At 42.6% G+C, this 15,295-nt stretch overlaps 1 protein-coding gene across 1 annotated transcript in view; it reads left to right on the plus strand.

Annotated features, from left to right (window-relative positions):
• Window positions 1-15,295, plus strand: part of TTC7B (tetratricopeptide repeat domain 7B) — a 236,156-nt gene that overhangs the window by 125,108 nt on the left and 95,753 nt on the right. The window contains exons 12-15 of the mRNA XM_012660002.1: window positions 1,611-1,728; window positions 3,849-3,906; window positions 9,801-9,873; window positions 12,620-12,780. Of these exons, the coding sequence (XP_012515456.1) occupies window positions 1,611-1,728; window positions 3,849-3,906; window positions 9,801-9,873; window positions 12,620-12,780 (410 nt within the window). The remainder of the gene's footprint in view (window positions 1-1,610; window positions 1,729-3,848; window positions 3,907-9,800; window positions 9,874-12,619; window positions 12,781-15,295) is intronic.

A 15,295-nucleotide genomic window follows, 5' to 3' on the forward strand; every position in this document is an offset into this window, starting at 1 on the left:
AAAAAAAAAAAAAAAAAAAAAAAAGAGTAGTGATGATAAGATAGAATTGGAATTCATACTCAGATGCATCTTGCTTTATGCAAGTATGTAATATAGGACTGAGAAGGGGTATGTCACTGAATTATCTACCTTAGGCTGAGCTGGGGTTTTGCTATAGAGCAAAGAGTCACCCTCTAGTTTAGGTCATGTGTAAATCCAACTCTTCATTTCTCTTCCTTCACATACACTTTCTTCTTCAGATATTCTTGTTCAGATCTGAGTTTGGCAATAGCCTGATTTGTAACAATTCTTGTACCTAAAAAAATACATAATTTGAGTAGAAAATAGAAAACTCAGGCTAATTGCTGAGATGGTGGTATAGATAATTGCCACGTACCATAGAGTTTTAATTTATTTTCTTTAACTTGGTATCAAGATTAGCAAGAAGAAGAATCTGCTTAAAAGACTGAGGCATCTTGCTAACTCAGGTTTTTCACCATTAAAGTCCTTGCTGCTTGGTTTTTTCCATGTATTCTTGCCCAGCAGGAGAAAAGTAAGCCTTGTGAAGATAGCCTTCCACTTTTGTTCAGTTTTGCTTGGGAAAATGTAGAAGAAAAAAGACATTCTGAAAGAATAGGCTTTCACCTGAAACCCACAGCTGAGAAGGCGTAGTGTGGCCATGTAGGTTTCGACAGTTCGGGGCTGTAAGCAGGCAGGGGGCAGTGCAGGCAGCTCCGGGAGTGGGCGGAGGAGTGGACCAAACGAACGTGCCAGTTTCCAGCAGTGACTGCTGCCCTCCTCCCAGCTACGGCCTTCTTCATTACTGTAACACATACATCTCTAAATGCCTAAAGTAACCCTCTTTAAAAAAATGAGAGTAACAAATATTTCTTTATATTTTTTCTTGCATTTTTATTATTAAAATTGCCAAACATCACAAAAATGAGGAGTATAATGAACTCCCATGTACTATCACCCAGCTTCAATAACATGAACATTTGCCGTACTTTGAAGGAACATATCTTATTATTTTTGCCTCTGATGAATTGTGCAAGAGGTCTTATTGTGGGTGTAGTTTACAGGTGCACATTTTCTCATTGGAATCTGCTGGTGTGAGGTCCATGTGTTACATATTGTAAAATAAATAGATGGAGTTTTGAAATTTTTAACAGCTTGTAGCAAAGAGAATCCAAGCCTAAATGGGTTCTTTATGTCCTACAAAAAAAAAAGGAAATACCCAAGCTTAAAACATTCCAAGAACTTTATTCTTAACAAAAATTATTATATTTAATTCATCTTCCAGATACCTAGTGCTATCTCATTACAGAACCAATCAGTAGAAAATAAAAATGAAAAAAATAGAACCCCACCAAGTATGAAAGTGACTTTGGAAAAGAAGGCAAATCAGCAATAAGGAAAACTTCAAAGAGAAAAGCAAGATAGGAATCCCGGGGACTGTTAGGAGAGGCTCAATAAAGAAAACAGAATCACCAGAGTGGGATCGGAAGACTTGGGAGTTATTTTCAAAGTGACTCATCAGAAATCCATTTTTGGCAGCAGATGCTTATAGGAACTCATGTTAGAAATTCTGCAGGTTGTTGTTGTTGTTGTTAACTTGTCTCATTTTTCAGTTGGAAGAGGCTGAAAAGTTTGCCAGAACTGTCGTCGATGCAGGAGAGAAAACGTCAGAGTTCAAGGCCAAAGGCTACTTAGCTCTGGGGCTCACGTACAGTCTGCAGGCCACTGATGGTGAGAGAAGTCCCACCCCACGGGAGCAGCTGGGTCACAGGGCTGAGTCACCTGAGTGTGTACTGCAGGGTTCTCGCAATCCCCTTCTGTCTCAGGAGGGTGCAGAAGTTGGGTCATTGTTTGTTGTCCTGTGGGACCCCTGGTGCCTCTTTGCTTGGACTGGCAGGAGAATGGGAGGGCAGGGAGGGGGGCCCCATGTCAGGGATCCCAGCTCTGTTCCAGATGCACCATGCTGCCAGGGCATGGGCACCTCACTGGCACGTGCAGGGACATCTGCCACCAGGGGCAAGGTGATTCACCTACCCAGCCTTGTGCCTGCTCCTGCCCTTGCCCTTGGCCTGGACTGTCTCCATGAGAAAGGATGTGGGATCTTAGGTACATGAACGTAGAAAAGTCAGAGCCAGACACTTCCAGGAAGCTTCCCTTGACTGGTCAGGAACTGCCCCTTCCCCATCCAAACGTTTTAATCCACAGACACGTACACGTGCAGTGCAGCAGCTCACCAAAAATCCAGGGCTCTTGGGTGTGGTGATTTGTACATGTGGACATGCTTAGAGTTTTGGTGGATGGGCTTCTGGCCAAAAAAAAAAAATCTTCCTTATGTTTTGTAGACTTAATGAAATTTTCAATATGTTTGCAGAAAGTATAAATTTACAAATTGTTTTTCTGAACTTCTACTATTCTTCTTTTAACATTTTATTGTTAAATATAACACAGATACAAAAAAAATCTCAAAGACAAATGTATAACTTAATGAATTAATATAAGGCAAAGTACCCTTGTAACCACCACCCTGCTCAGGAGACAGAACCTTGCTAGCCACCTGGGAAGCCCTCCACATTGCCCTCACAAGCTCCCTCTTCCTCCTGAGACAAAATACCATCCTGACTTTTGTAATACTTCTTTTTTTCTTTATAGTTTTGTTATAGTTTATTTTACAAATTACCTCCAATCCCCCCTTCCTTTGCCCTAGAATATCAAAGACCCTGGGGAAGTTTTATATATCAATTGGTTTTCAATTTGGATTCTTTGCTAATTTTCCATATATACATGATATATTGGCAATAACCAGCACATTGCTTTAAACACAGTTGACTTTCAGTGACGAGTAAATTTAATGCCACACATTTATTCATGTAAATTCTTAGTTCAGACTCTACCCCTAAGTAGCCCTGTAACTTTGGGAGAGTCATTTGACCCTGTTGTGCGACACATCATGCCTTCCTGGCATGGGTAGGGTCCCTCCAAGGTTCTCTCTAGCTCCATCGCTGTTCTAAGTTAGCCATGGGCTCTGGCCACATCTGGCCCTGGGGCAGCCTTCCACTGCCCTCGGTCTGTTGTCAGGCTGGGAGCTGCCTGTTGGAGTTGATAGATAAGGGCCTCCTACAATTCCAACCATAAACAAGTTTCTCCAGGACTTTTTTCTTGCCCCAGTAAAAAGTCCCTCTTTCTTTCCTAGACAAGTTTAAGGGAGCCATTTCTCATGTGCTCTGCACAGGGGAAGTGTTGGCTCATAGCCAAGTGGCCTCACACTTTGTAAGCTAATTTTCCAGTATCTGTGTTGGGTTTGCCTGCTCCATCCCTTGTTTTCACATCAAGGTGTTAAAGGTCCTGGGCATTGTTCAGTGGGAATTAAACTAGCCTTTCATGGCACCAAGCTAGGTCCTTGGCCCAGGATTATGGCTTCTCAGTGCCAGAAGGAACTTTGAAGGCCATGTAATGTAACACCACTGATGCTTGCATCTGTCTATACCACCCTGGTAGAGCTAGTCTTTGCCCATGAGTTATATGCCTACACTTGGCAGGACAGACATGTTCCTTCTGGAGTTCCCAACTGATCTTTAGGAAACAGCCCCTAGATGCCTGGGGGTACCAAGAGTGACCATCCAACTCAACTCTCTCCTCTTGGCATTGTTTCACAGCTATGTCCAATGAATGCAAGTGCCTCGGGTAGAACTGGGCTTCATTTCCTGTCTTCTGCGGTGCCTAGTGCAGGGCTGGGCACATAGGCACTCAGAAATTATTGCTTTTAATCCAGTTGAATATACAGTTTTTGGTTTTGCATTTGTCAAAAACTCCCCGATCTCCCATGCCACTGACTAATTGAACCCTTTTCTTAGCTTCTTTGCGAGGGATGCAGGAGGTCCTACAGAGAAAGGCGCTTCTTGCATTTCAGAGGTGAGTGGGAGTTCATCTTTTCACTCGGCTGTACATAATGACACCAAAGTATGATAAGTATAAAAAGAAGAGATATTTATAAAGATTATGTAAACAGTGTTTTACCCCTGGGAGTCTTTCGTCTTGAGCACCGAACATACAGTATCAAAATTTGCTGCATCACTTGTTGCCCTGTAAATCTGCATTCATAATCTGTTTATCCATTTGGGCACATTTTATTCATTCCTAATAAAGTGATTTCAGCTTGAAAAAGATAGATACTTTGTATGTCTAGGGAAATGATTCCTTTATTAAAGACATTTGTCATCATCTAGAAAAGAGATTATTCTTTTCTAGCTTTTTTTTTTTTTTAAATATGTCAAGCTGTAGGTTTTTATATTAAACAATGAAAAGGCCAGCTTTCAGGAAGTCTCTGAAATACTAAGTGAAGACAGCCAGCCCAGTGAGCCCCAGGCCCCCGCCCCCACTTTGCTCCATAATACCTTGTACCTGTCTCTGTGATGGTGCTGCCCAGGAAATGAGGATAACGTCTTGTAATTATAAAGTGCTTGAGCGTCTCAGTGCTCTCTCACATCCCTTATTTAATTTGCTCCTCACCGCACACCAATAAGGTGGACCGACAAGCAATATGTCCATTGTAGATCAGGGGCTGGGATACAGGAGTTACAGGAATTGTCAGTCATGTAGATGTTGAAGTCAGTAAGGGATCAAGTTCTCTTGACTGTAACCCAGTTTTTCTTATGCCTCCTCTACTATACTGCCCTGATTTTACTTTTATTACAGGTATAATAAATCACTAAAATGAAATCGTTGCCTGAAAGTATAGCCCCATGATATGAAATCTAGAATTGGTATTGATCCTATCACATTAAATATATCTGAGTTACATTGATTTCTTGGAATTCTATTATTAATAGTCATTGCTTATATGAAAATTTCATGAGGACCTCCTAATACCCAATAACCTTTGTTAGACTCTTTTCTTAGGACTGGGGTTGCCTACAGATTTGTTGTGGCATCCATGTGCCTTTCTCGTGAAATCATTATCACTTGGTTTCAGTTAGTCTGAGACTCTTCCATTTCATTTCTTCGTTTCCTAGCAGGCTTGCTGATAGCTTCTTGACTTTGCCAGCCCCAGTCTTGTTAATGACAAAAAGTACCAATTGACATCTGCAAACAGATCTCCTGTCTATGCTAAGCTTTTGTTGATGTTCTTCAGCACGGAGTGTGGAAAGCATTTCCATTTCAAATGATCTGAAGTTTTAAATTCTCCAGTCCTAGTTTGTAAAACCCACACATGGATGCTGTAGAAAGTGGTCATTACATCTGTTTCACTTTTCTTAAATCAGCACATCTTACTGGCTCTCTAAAAACAGCCACAGTGGTGGTCTGCCTTGGGCTGCCAGTATAACTTCGTGTTATATAACAGCTGTTCCATTGGCCTGAATTCTTTTTTGTTCCTTTTTTGCTTAGGTTTTAATTCAAAGAGATTTTTTAAATATTAGTTCATATGGGAATAAAGAGTAATAAAATCCCACTAACCTAAGTGATTATGTTGTGGAAGGCTAACCTAAATTAGTATTTGTGTGAAATACAGAATGTTTTCCAAAGGAATAAAATTATTTTGTTCCAAGTAGACATTAACTAGGATTATTCTAGTGAATTATAATCCTAACAAAAATCTTTAAGGGAAAGGTTTTAAGTAAATAAGAATGATTTGTATTATTTCTTAAATATAAATGGATAATTTAAAACTACTTGGATTAGAAGTACTTTTTCTATGTATTTTAAATATTCTTCCCACAATTCTGTTTATACTATTGTTTTGCATTTTTTGTTTCAAAAGAAAATACTGTAATTCAAAAAGGGATAGGGTTGTGGATATAAGCACGTGAAAATTAACTTTTAATTGTGATTGGAGCCAGAATCCAGAAAGATTTGCTCTCTAGTGGATTCAAAAATATGATTTTTAAAGACATCCTAGTTGGGTGGCTGCATCTTTTTTTTTTTTTTTTTTGAGACAGAGTCTCACTCTGTTGCCCTGGCTAGAGTGCCGTGGCGTCAGCCTAGCTCACAGCAACCTCAAACTCCTGGGCTCAAGCCATCCTCCTGCCTCAGCCTCCCGAGTAGCTGGAACTACAGGCATGTGCCACCATGCCCGGCTAATTTTTTATATATATATTTTTAGTTGTCCAGATCATTTCTTTCTATTTTTTTAGCAGAGACAGGGTCTCGCTCTTGCTCAGGCTGGTCTCGAACTCCTGACCTTAAGCGATCCGCCCGCCTCGGCCTCCCCGAGTGCTAGGATTACAGGTGTGAGCCACTGCGCCCGGCCGGGTGGCTGCATCTTAATGTGAGACTGTCAGCTGTTCTTACACTCACAAGCTCAACCCAAGCAGCTGAACCAATTCATCTGCCCTGTACAAAAGTATAGTAAAGAAAAACATAATATTGTTAGCAAAGCTTTTTAAAGATGCTGAATTGATCTGAGTTGCTTCTTCTGTGTGCTATCACGTCCTGAGAAAAGAAATCCTGAAAACAGTTGAGAGCATATTTCATGTGGCACACTGACCCACAGTGTGCAGAAAGCCTGGTGCTCCGGGAGGAAGAGGTGGCGTGGTGTCACTTAGTGTGGTCAAGTGTACACAATCCCACTTTATTTTCCCCTCTCCCTCATAGCATGAGTTCAAGTGTGGTATGTTTTGTGTGTATAGGGTGACTAACCATCCCGATTTATTGGGGACTGAGTGGCTTCCCAGAGCGTGGGACTTTCAGTGCTAAAACCAGGAAAGTCCTGGGCAAACCAGGACAAGTTGGTCACCCCATGTGTGTAACTAGTGTGTGGTTCCTGAGTAATAGATTTAACCAGGTTTACACATTTCTGTTCTTAATACACCCATGTTCTCTCATCAGGACTGGAGGGGACTGCAAGGAGCCAGCAGGGTGGTATTGTACAAAGACCAGGCCTTGGAATCTCACATCCTCCATTCCACTTCTGGCTCTCTCTCTTTTGCTGGGTATTCTTGGGCAAGGTGCTTAGTAGTAGATACTTCATAGATTATAATTATTATTGTGTTATTATTGTGGGTGTTCTTGGACAAGATGCTTAATAGTAGATACATCATAAATTGTAGTTATTTTTGTATTATTATTGCCTTAAGGATTAGAGTTAAAATTGATCGGCATGCTCTATATTGTTGGTTCAGCTCTAGAGGATGTTGGAACTGGAGTCTAAGAGAGCGCTGGGATGGACCTCACAGCGTCCTGGGTTTTAGCCGGGTGTCTGGGAGGCCCATGTCATGCTCTCCAGGAGCAGCGCAACATGCCTCTCTCTGGGCCGTGCTCGCACTGCACTGCGATGGTCACTTTGGGTCTCCCCCCGGGGGCAGAGGGAGCTCCTCAAGGAAGGGCACTTGTATGATTCATCTCCAGGCTCCCCAGAGGCTGGCATGGGGCCTGGCATCACATTGTAGGTACTGCATAATATTGATGGATGGGCAGCCTCTTCCTCATGAAAGAGAAACTGAATTAATGAATGTGGAGGTAGGTGCTTTGATAAGGGAAGCATTTTGAGTGTTCCTATGGTGATGTTTTTAGGTGTCTGGGTTTCTCTTAGCAGCCTGGACAGGTGCCCACTGCATGGGAATGGAGTTTATGAGGCTGCTTTAGATTCATGTGCAGAGTTCAGAAGGCTTACAGTTAGTTTTCAAAGAACACTAATGTCTTTCTCTCACCTGTGTCGTGTGTTGGTTTCTGTCAGGCAGGTCGCCTGTGGGCATTCCAAAGGGGCTTTGTCACAGGAAACCCAGCTGTTGATGTTGTTCTGCAATACCGTAGCAAGTTTTCTGGCCTCTACATGAGATCAACACTGCGCTTTTTCTTGTTTTGTTTGGCATTCTTCTTGTTTCCTTTCTTCTTTCATAGGCTAAAGTGGTCAGTTTAATTCATGAGCCAAATTGAGGTTTTTAAAATATGTATAAGTTGTGCCTCATTGGAAATTTGGCAATTGGATATTCATTATTTGCTAAGTTCTGAATTCTTGAGATGTTGCCCTAAGGCACCCCAGAAATACCAAGATCTCTAGCACTTCTGGTTTGTTTCTTTCACAGCGCTGTGGTTAACAGTTAAAAACCAATTGATGAGGCCAGGGTGGGGCCTTTGGCGAGAACTGTCTTTACCCACACCCTCAATTCACCAAACCATTGCTAGCTTTTCGCTTGGTTGGTGTTGTATAGAGGCAACCATGAGTTGATTTAACTTCATTTGTGAAAAATAAGAATTGGGCTGAGAAAATTATAGCTCTAAGAAATTCTTTTCGAGGGTTATGGAAACCTGATTTTATCATTTGTGAAAGAAAACAAGATAAAATAATCCTAAATAATTCAAAGTCTCTTCATAATTAATTTTGTATTCGTATTCCCTGAATAATTGTGAGAGACAGAAACCATGACATTCCAATCTCACTTTTTATGAACACCAAAGAAAAAATTCTTTGATGTACAAATTCATGAAAAACCAATGCTTGTAAAATTATAAAAGCTGGAGCGTACTGAGTAGGCCTCTGGCAGAAATAAGACATTTTAAAGGATAATACAGACAAACCTCAGCCTCAGCCTCTGAAACTAGGGTGAGAAAAGTCCTAAGGCTGTGTCTTCAGGCCAGGTTACCAGTGGTGGTTCTCCAGGAATGGGAGTTTAAGTGCTTTGCTCTTAAGATTCATATAAGGACAAAAACTAACTCTGCCTCACCCCAGTCCTGCATAGGAGCTACTACATTGGCCCAAACAATTCCCCAAATTACTGGATTTAGCATATTTTCTGGATGGCAAATACCTGGGAGACTTTTTAGCTCCTTCCAACAGCAGACAGACAATTTGATTAAAAGGCCTTAATAGAAAGCCATTGTCGGTGTATTTGCCACAGTTGAATCTATAATGATTCAGTTTTCTTTTTTATATTGAATTTGTTTTGTGATGGTAAAAGAGCGTCCTTTCATCACAAAATGTTGACAGAACAGCGTGAAGATTTGTTTACTATCTGGGTCCCACCTAATTAGTCTGCTCCATGGTGCCTTTTAAAGAAAGTAAAAGTTTGTTTTTCTCTTCCCACCAGGCTGTTAGACACAGAATTGTGTCTTGTACGTAGTCACATTTTGAGTTGCTTTTGCTGAGATACAAAAAGCACAAAAAGGCCATGTTTGCAATCAGTTAGGAGGCCAGTGTGGCCTCTTCCCATGTGGTGTCAAAGGCCAGTTTGTGAAACAGCCTGGTGTCTTACCACAGTCTCACATATCACAGTTGTGTGGACAAAATCAGTAAACTGCAATGGAATTTAGTAGACGCTTCAAAGCACTGAAGAGTGTCTTTCTTTTCTGCCGTTCATCAAAAACCAAAACCTCATTTTATGAGCTAAGCTGGGTCTTGGATTTTCATATGGTTTCTCTGAAATGCAGAAATTTGGATGAAGTAGCGCTAAGGCCAAGCCAAACTTAACCAAAGCGGCCATCACTTTGCCAAGTACACACATGGCCTCGCCGTGTCCCAGCGTGACACAGGGCCTTCTCCAGCTCAGCCCAAAGGAAGCCTCCGCTGGGGGCTCAGACCCCAGGGCCTGTGGATTCTCCCCCTCCAGGCCCCTCCTCAAAGCCTGTGAGCGTCGAGCAGTAGGCAAAACACAGAAGCATGCTCCTGTGATATACTTGTATACAGCGGTGAGAGACAAAATGCTTTGCATTTGTTAGTGGACAAAGGAGAAGAGTTTAAATGAAATGTTAAATAGTTAAAACTAAGTATGTGGCCTCGGTATAAAAATGCAAATGTGAAGACAACTTGTTTGATAGAGAAAGTAAAACTGGCCTCCTCTCCCGTGTACTAACAGACATAAATATTTTTTCAGGGCGCACAGCCTGTCACCCACAGATCACCAAGCAGCTTTCTACCTGGCTCTGCAGCTTGCCATCTCCAGACAGGTCAGTTACTCTCATGCTCCCTAACCTTGGCGCCCTGCGTGTCTCGACACAGTTCCTTCAGCTCTTCAGTTGGAGGTTGTAGGTGATCTTCCTCCATTCACTTGTGGCTGACTTGCAGCCAGGGACCCTTCTCAGAGAACACTGACTGCTTACGGCGAAGACCCTGGTATTTTGGTCAGTTTGAACATCAGCTGTGAAGACTCAGGAGTTCCCGACTCTGCTTTTGGAAATTAAATCCACACACAGATCTGGAGGGCCCAACCTAGGGTCAGATGGCAACGTGGGATGCAGCACATGGCGTATACCCTGAACCCAGGAGTCATCAAAGAGCCTTGCTAACAGGAACAGGGTAGCAGAGCCACTGCTGAGCTGCGCGGTGGGGATTTAGTCACTGTTTGGGGCCTGGTTGTCATAAGGGTATCAGGAATTGACAGGAAGGTGCCAGCAGAGGTAGCCAAACGATACCAGGTCCTTTAAAATACACGGAAAATATGAACAATTACACACAGTGGCTACTTGAAATAGGAGATGCTGCACTATTCTCCTTGCTGGAGAGGCAAGCTTCGCTGGCCTTCATCTTCCCAAAGGCAGCTCCAGAAGCTGCCTTTGCCATTCCCATACCCTCCTGTCCCCTCCCAGCTGTTCTGGAGACTCTGGCCACATGCCTGCTCGTCCACCAGGTGCAAGACATTGGTGGTAACCCCAGCACATTCTTGAGTGCTGACTGGGAGGGTGAATCAAGGGTCAGCTCCCCAGACATGCCATTCCCCTGGCAGCCTGGGCTGAGGCATGCATCTGACTTCCTGGTTGCCTGGGAATGGCATTGAGAAGTGGCTTCCATTGGCAACCTGGGGACTGAGGAAACCAAGATACCTTCCCTGTAAAGGTCCTCTCACCTGATATGGTGTGGCTCACAGGGGGACTGATCAAGAGCTGCTTCTGCAACAAATGTGGGCAGTGACTGACCACATGGTCCCTCCCCTTCACTGGGAGCTTCTCTCACCTCCTCCCTGAAGTCTTCTTCCTATAGTAGCCTGCACTTCTTTCTCTTGCTCAGCTCTCTTGTTCGGTATGTGTCTTCCTCACTGGAGTTTAGGTTCCATGAGGGCAGGGACCCACATCTGTCATCATCATTGATTTACCCTGGCCCTTGGAGCACTGCCTGACGTGTGTTCAGCACTCAGTGATACTCGTCGAATGAAGGAACCAGCTCTGTATTCCTTCAAGCCAGCTACCTTGTAAGGACATGATTTGAACCCTGTGTCAGTTTGCCCCTGGTGGTCCTGGTCACCCCTGCAAGTCAACACCATGCCTATGCTGTGCCTTTTGACACGTCTAGTAATGCCGGGTTGAGTGCTCTTCACAGAGTAGGCTGTCACCCTGGGGAGTGGATAAGTAGAAGGAGCCTTGTGGGCACCTAGCATGAGAACACAGAGCTCTGAGGGAGTGTTTCCCTGCCACCCGGGGGAAGGAGTTCGACCAGGAGGAGAGGAGGGAGAGGAATCAAAAGATACAGAGTCACTCTCATCCCAGTCACTCAGTAACTTGGTGACCTCGCTCAAGTCATTTCACCTCTTTGGATTCAGCCTCCTCCCTGTAAATGAAGGTCTGGGCCAGATGATCTCCCTTCCAGCTGTGGCAGCCACATTTCTGTGATTCAACAGCAGAAATCCTCCAAAGCTCGCATTTATAACCTAAATCCATCAAGAATGGCAGTTCAGGGAGGAAAACTAATACATTAGGGAAAGAGAAGGCATGGATTTCTCCTAATGGGTGAGGTTACTAAGGGTTTGAGGAAAAGCAGGAGAGCTAAGAAGAGGCTCCATGTAGGACTGGAGTTGGAGCAAGACTGGAAGGAGTCCCGGGGGCAGTTGTATAAGAATGCTTCAGTCTCCAGCTCTATGTCAAAATCCAGCTTCAGGTTCCGATTCTCCCTGGTTACTGTTAAACCTGCATGGAATCCAAGGTGTTCAGAAATCCATTATGTACGCATTTTATCAACCCTTGTGCTCGGATGATTTTGAAGAAACTCTTGAACAGCTGTTGTATTTAAAGGTTAAGGTTGTGTCTGGTCCTGTGAATTTGGATACATCTGCTTTGTATGTGGCATTGCAATTTGTTTCTTGGATCAAGTTATTTTGGGTTATAGTTTGGAAAGGTGTGTGGGTTTTGTTTTTTTTTTGCATATTTCCTTGATGTCTAATGGAGGTCCAGGACAAGGGAACCAGAAAAGAATGACAGGCATCTGATCATTTGGAAATCTCTGTTAAAGGTTTTATAACTTATTAAGCACTTTAATTTCAGTAATACTTTAAAAAATGAGAATAGTTCAGCTAAGACAGTTTAATTCCACTAAAACCTCTGGCAATTTGTACGTGTCTCCATTTCGAGTGAAATCATCTTGGGCACAATCAAAAGTAGATCCGTTTTGTGGAAAGCATAAGAAAGTGCTTATTTAGGGAGAAATGAACGACTTGATACGGTATTGGCAGTTATGCAGAGAAACAGTCTCTTGTATCACTTCTTCAGTCAGACTAGCTCTTGAAGGGAGCATCTGTTTTCATGTTTGTGGTTAACATCCTGGGGCTGCCATAAAGACTGGGCTTAAAATTTGAACGTGGCACAGTGTAGAGCAACTCTTGATGTTTATGGAGAATCAGACATTGAAATGATGGCTTCTCTCTTGTGTGACTGTGTGTGTGTATGTGTGTGTTTAAAAATCCTTTTTGGTTTTGCTTTAAACTAGATACCAGAGGCTCTGGGGTACGTCCGCCAAGCTCTTCAGCTTCAAGGTGATGATGTCAACTCCCTGCATCTCCTCGCGCTCCTGTTGTCAGCACAGAAGCATTACCACGATGCTCTGAACATCATGGACATGGCCCTGAGTGAATACCCAGAAAACTTTATGTAAGTGACCCTGCTGGGTCTTCACTTCCCCCTTAATCAGAAGTTACTACGTTTACTTTTTCCCTCCTTTTTCTCTCTAATCCGTCTAAGTCCTTCATGGACATCCTGGGAGTCAATAATATAAAATCCCACTTTATCATTGTCTTTTCCTGATATTTAAATATAAACTTAGCCTGTTAGATCATCCCCACATAGTATTAGGTCATCCTTATTTAGTTAAAATACTTTATTCACTCTTTCTCAATGTGTACCATTGGAGTACATGAGATGATTTTATATGGATTGTGGATGAACATTGGTATTTTAATAGTTATACATTTTTAAATGTGTATTAGAAAAAATACAATACATATCAAAGTGTGATTTCATGGAAATTACTGCTCAGGGGGCAACTAAGAACTTTTAAAGTCAATTTAAAGAAAAATATTAAGTAAATACTAATACAGATATAGTTGGATATGGCAAAGGTATGTTAAACAAACTCCAATGACTGAAATTTGAGAAATATTGCTCTACGGCTTGGCTTCCACTAGCTCTGGGTGATTATTCTATTTTAGGCAACTTTGATCAAGATACCTTACCTCTTTGTGCCTTTGTTTTATTTTCCAGGAAACAGAATTTCTTAAATAAATTAATCAATATTTGTACATAACCTAAGAATTATCATTATAAAGTGCCGCATTCTTGAATTACCTGCTGTCTTCGCATCTTTCTTGGGAATCACTGAACCCACGCCTGTTGGTTAGGCTTTGTTGAGAAGGACATTGTCTTTTGAGCTCCTGGGTTACCATTTTATCCTCAGTGGTAGTAGCTTGGTAACCAGTACACAGTGGCCAGAAATAGTAAACACTCCTGCACGCTGGAAGGTTCTAATTGTCTACAGCATTGCAGAGTCAGTAATGGGTGGGAGGAGACGGCCTGGGGTGGGGGAGAAGGGAGGGAATGTAGAAGGTGGCCCAGACTGGCTTTCTTCACTTTCAGAAGTAAGTGCAGTCACAAACTTTAAGTGGGTCAGCTTTGGTTTTATTTCTCTGCCTCATCACCTCACTGTGTTTTTAATCAGTGCTTTTCAGCAGCTCTCCTTGGAAAATTGGTTCACACATTTCCATTACAAACATTTCTTTGTCTTCAAGTGAAAAGGGCACTTCTCTTCTCTCCATCCAGAGAATTCTTGTTATAATCCAGGAAACCTCTGACTAGAGATTTCTTTTGTAGGCTCAGCTATTTATGCAGAGTGAATTAAAGAGCTTTGCTGCAGTGTTGTACTTCTTGCAGATCTCAAACTTGCTCTTTTGCACACTGACTGTATTTCTGGATTAGCTCAGGGATCCTTAAAATGGTTAAAACACTTTTAAAACTATTCAGTGCTTTACCCATCAGTAAAGTACAACCTGATAGAATTGAATGCAGTTTCTCTCATCAATATTTATAAAGCACCATTCCCCGCATCCCACCCTCCACTCTCTCTCTCCCTCTCCCTTCCTCTTCCCCTCTCTCTCTCCCCTTCATTAGATGTTACACTCCAGCATGTGGTTCCTTCTTCCACAGCCTAGGGTGTCCTCCAAGAGGAGGCTTATTAAACTAATAGCCATACCACACAGTAAGCAGTAAACAGTGGTGGCTAATACGGTAATGCCTCCAAGTGACAGCAGCTGACAGCCTTTTCAAGTAGTAGAAGTAAGGAACAGAAGTAGAGATATTTGAGGAATGCAAGGCTGTTATTTTAATGTTAAGCCTTAAGCTCAAAAAAGCAAAGCATATGGCAGCAGGTCTGAGAGCAGCCATGACTTGTTTGCTTTTTAAATATTTGTATGTCTTCCTTTGTGATGGGAAACTTCTTCCCAAGAATACTTTATTAAAAGCTGGGGCCAGATGTACCCAGTGGATCCCATGGTTTCTTCCCAACCTGGGTAAAACATTTCAATACCAACCTAAACAAGATTAAGTGGGCACTTGTCCCACTACCTTGTAGTATTATCTGTTGTTTGTAACAAGCTTATTTGCAGCAGAACTGTAGACTCCCTGCAGCCTGGGAGTGGAGGACATAGTTGATGTGTAGTCAGAACTTGCGAGAAAGAGGTGGAACCCTTCCCACCATGAGGGCCAGCTTTGTCCACCTGTTGAGTGGTTGCCAGAGGAGACAGCTGAAGGCCCTTGGAGGAGCAGCTGGTCTCTCCAACATTACTCATCCTTATTGTCACCGTGAAATGATAAAAATTGCTGTTTAAGTACTTTGAATAAGCTTAACAGGGTCCAAAAAGTTCTAAGCTGAGAGCAGGCACCATTTCAGACACTTTGTCACTCCAAGCAGAACTGAGACCAAACAGATTCAACAACTGGGAAGAACTTCCTAAGTGTAGGGATCGTAAGAACCAAGAATCCTTTCTTAAGGGAACCCCAAAAAGAAGTTCATAACTCTAGAGAAGTAGCCAGTTTGGAGGGGTTTTATAGGGTTAGTTCTCTATGAAAGGAAGGGGATGAGGAAGGATATTTTGTAGTGGTTAAGAGCACAGTC

This window comes from Propithecus coquereli, unplaced genomic scaffold, assembly GCF_000956105.1.
Source record: "Propithecus coquereli isolate 6110/MARCELLA unplaced genomic scaffold, Pcoq_1.0 Scaffold646, whole genome shotgun sequence".
NCBI lineage: Eukaryota > Metazoa > Chordata > Mammalia > Primates > Indriidae > Propithecus > Propithecus coquereli.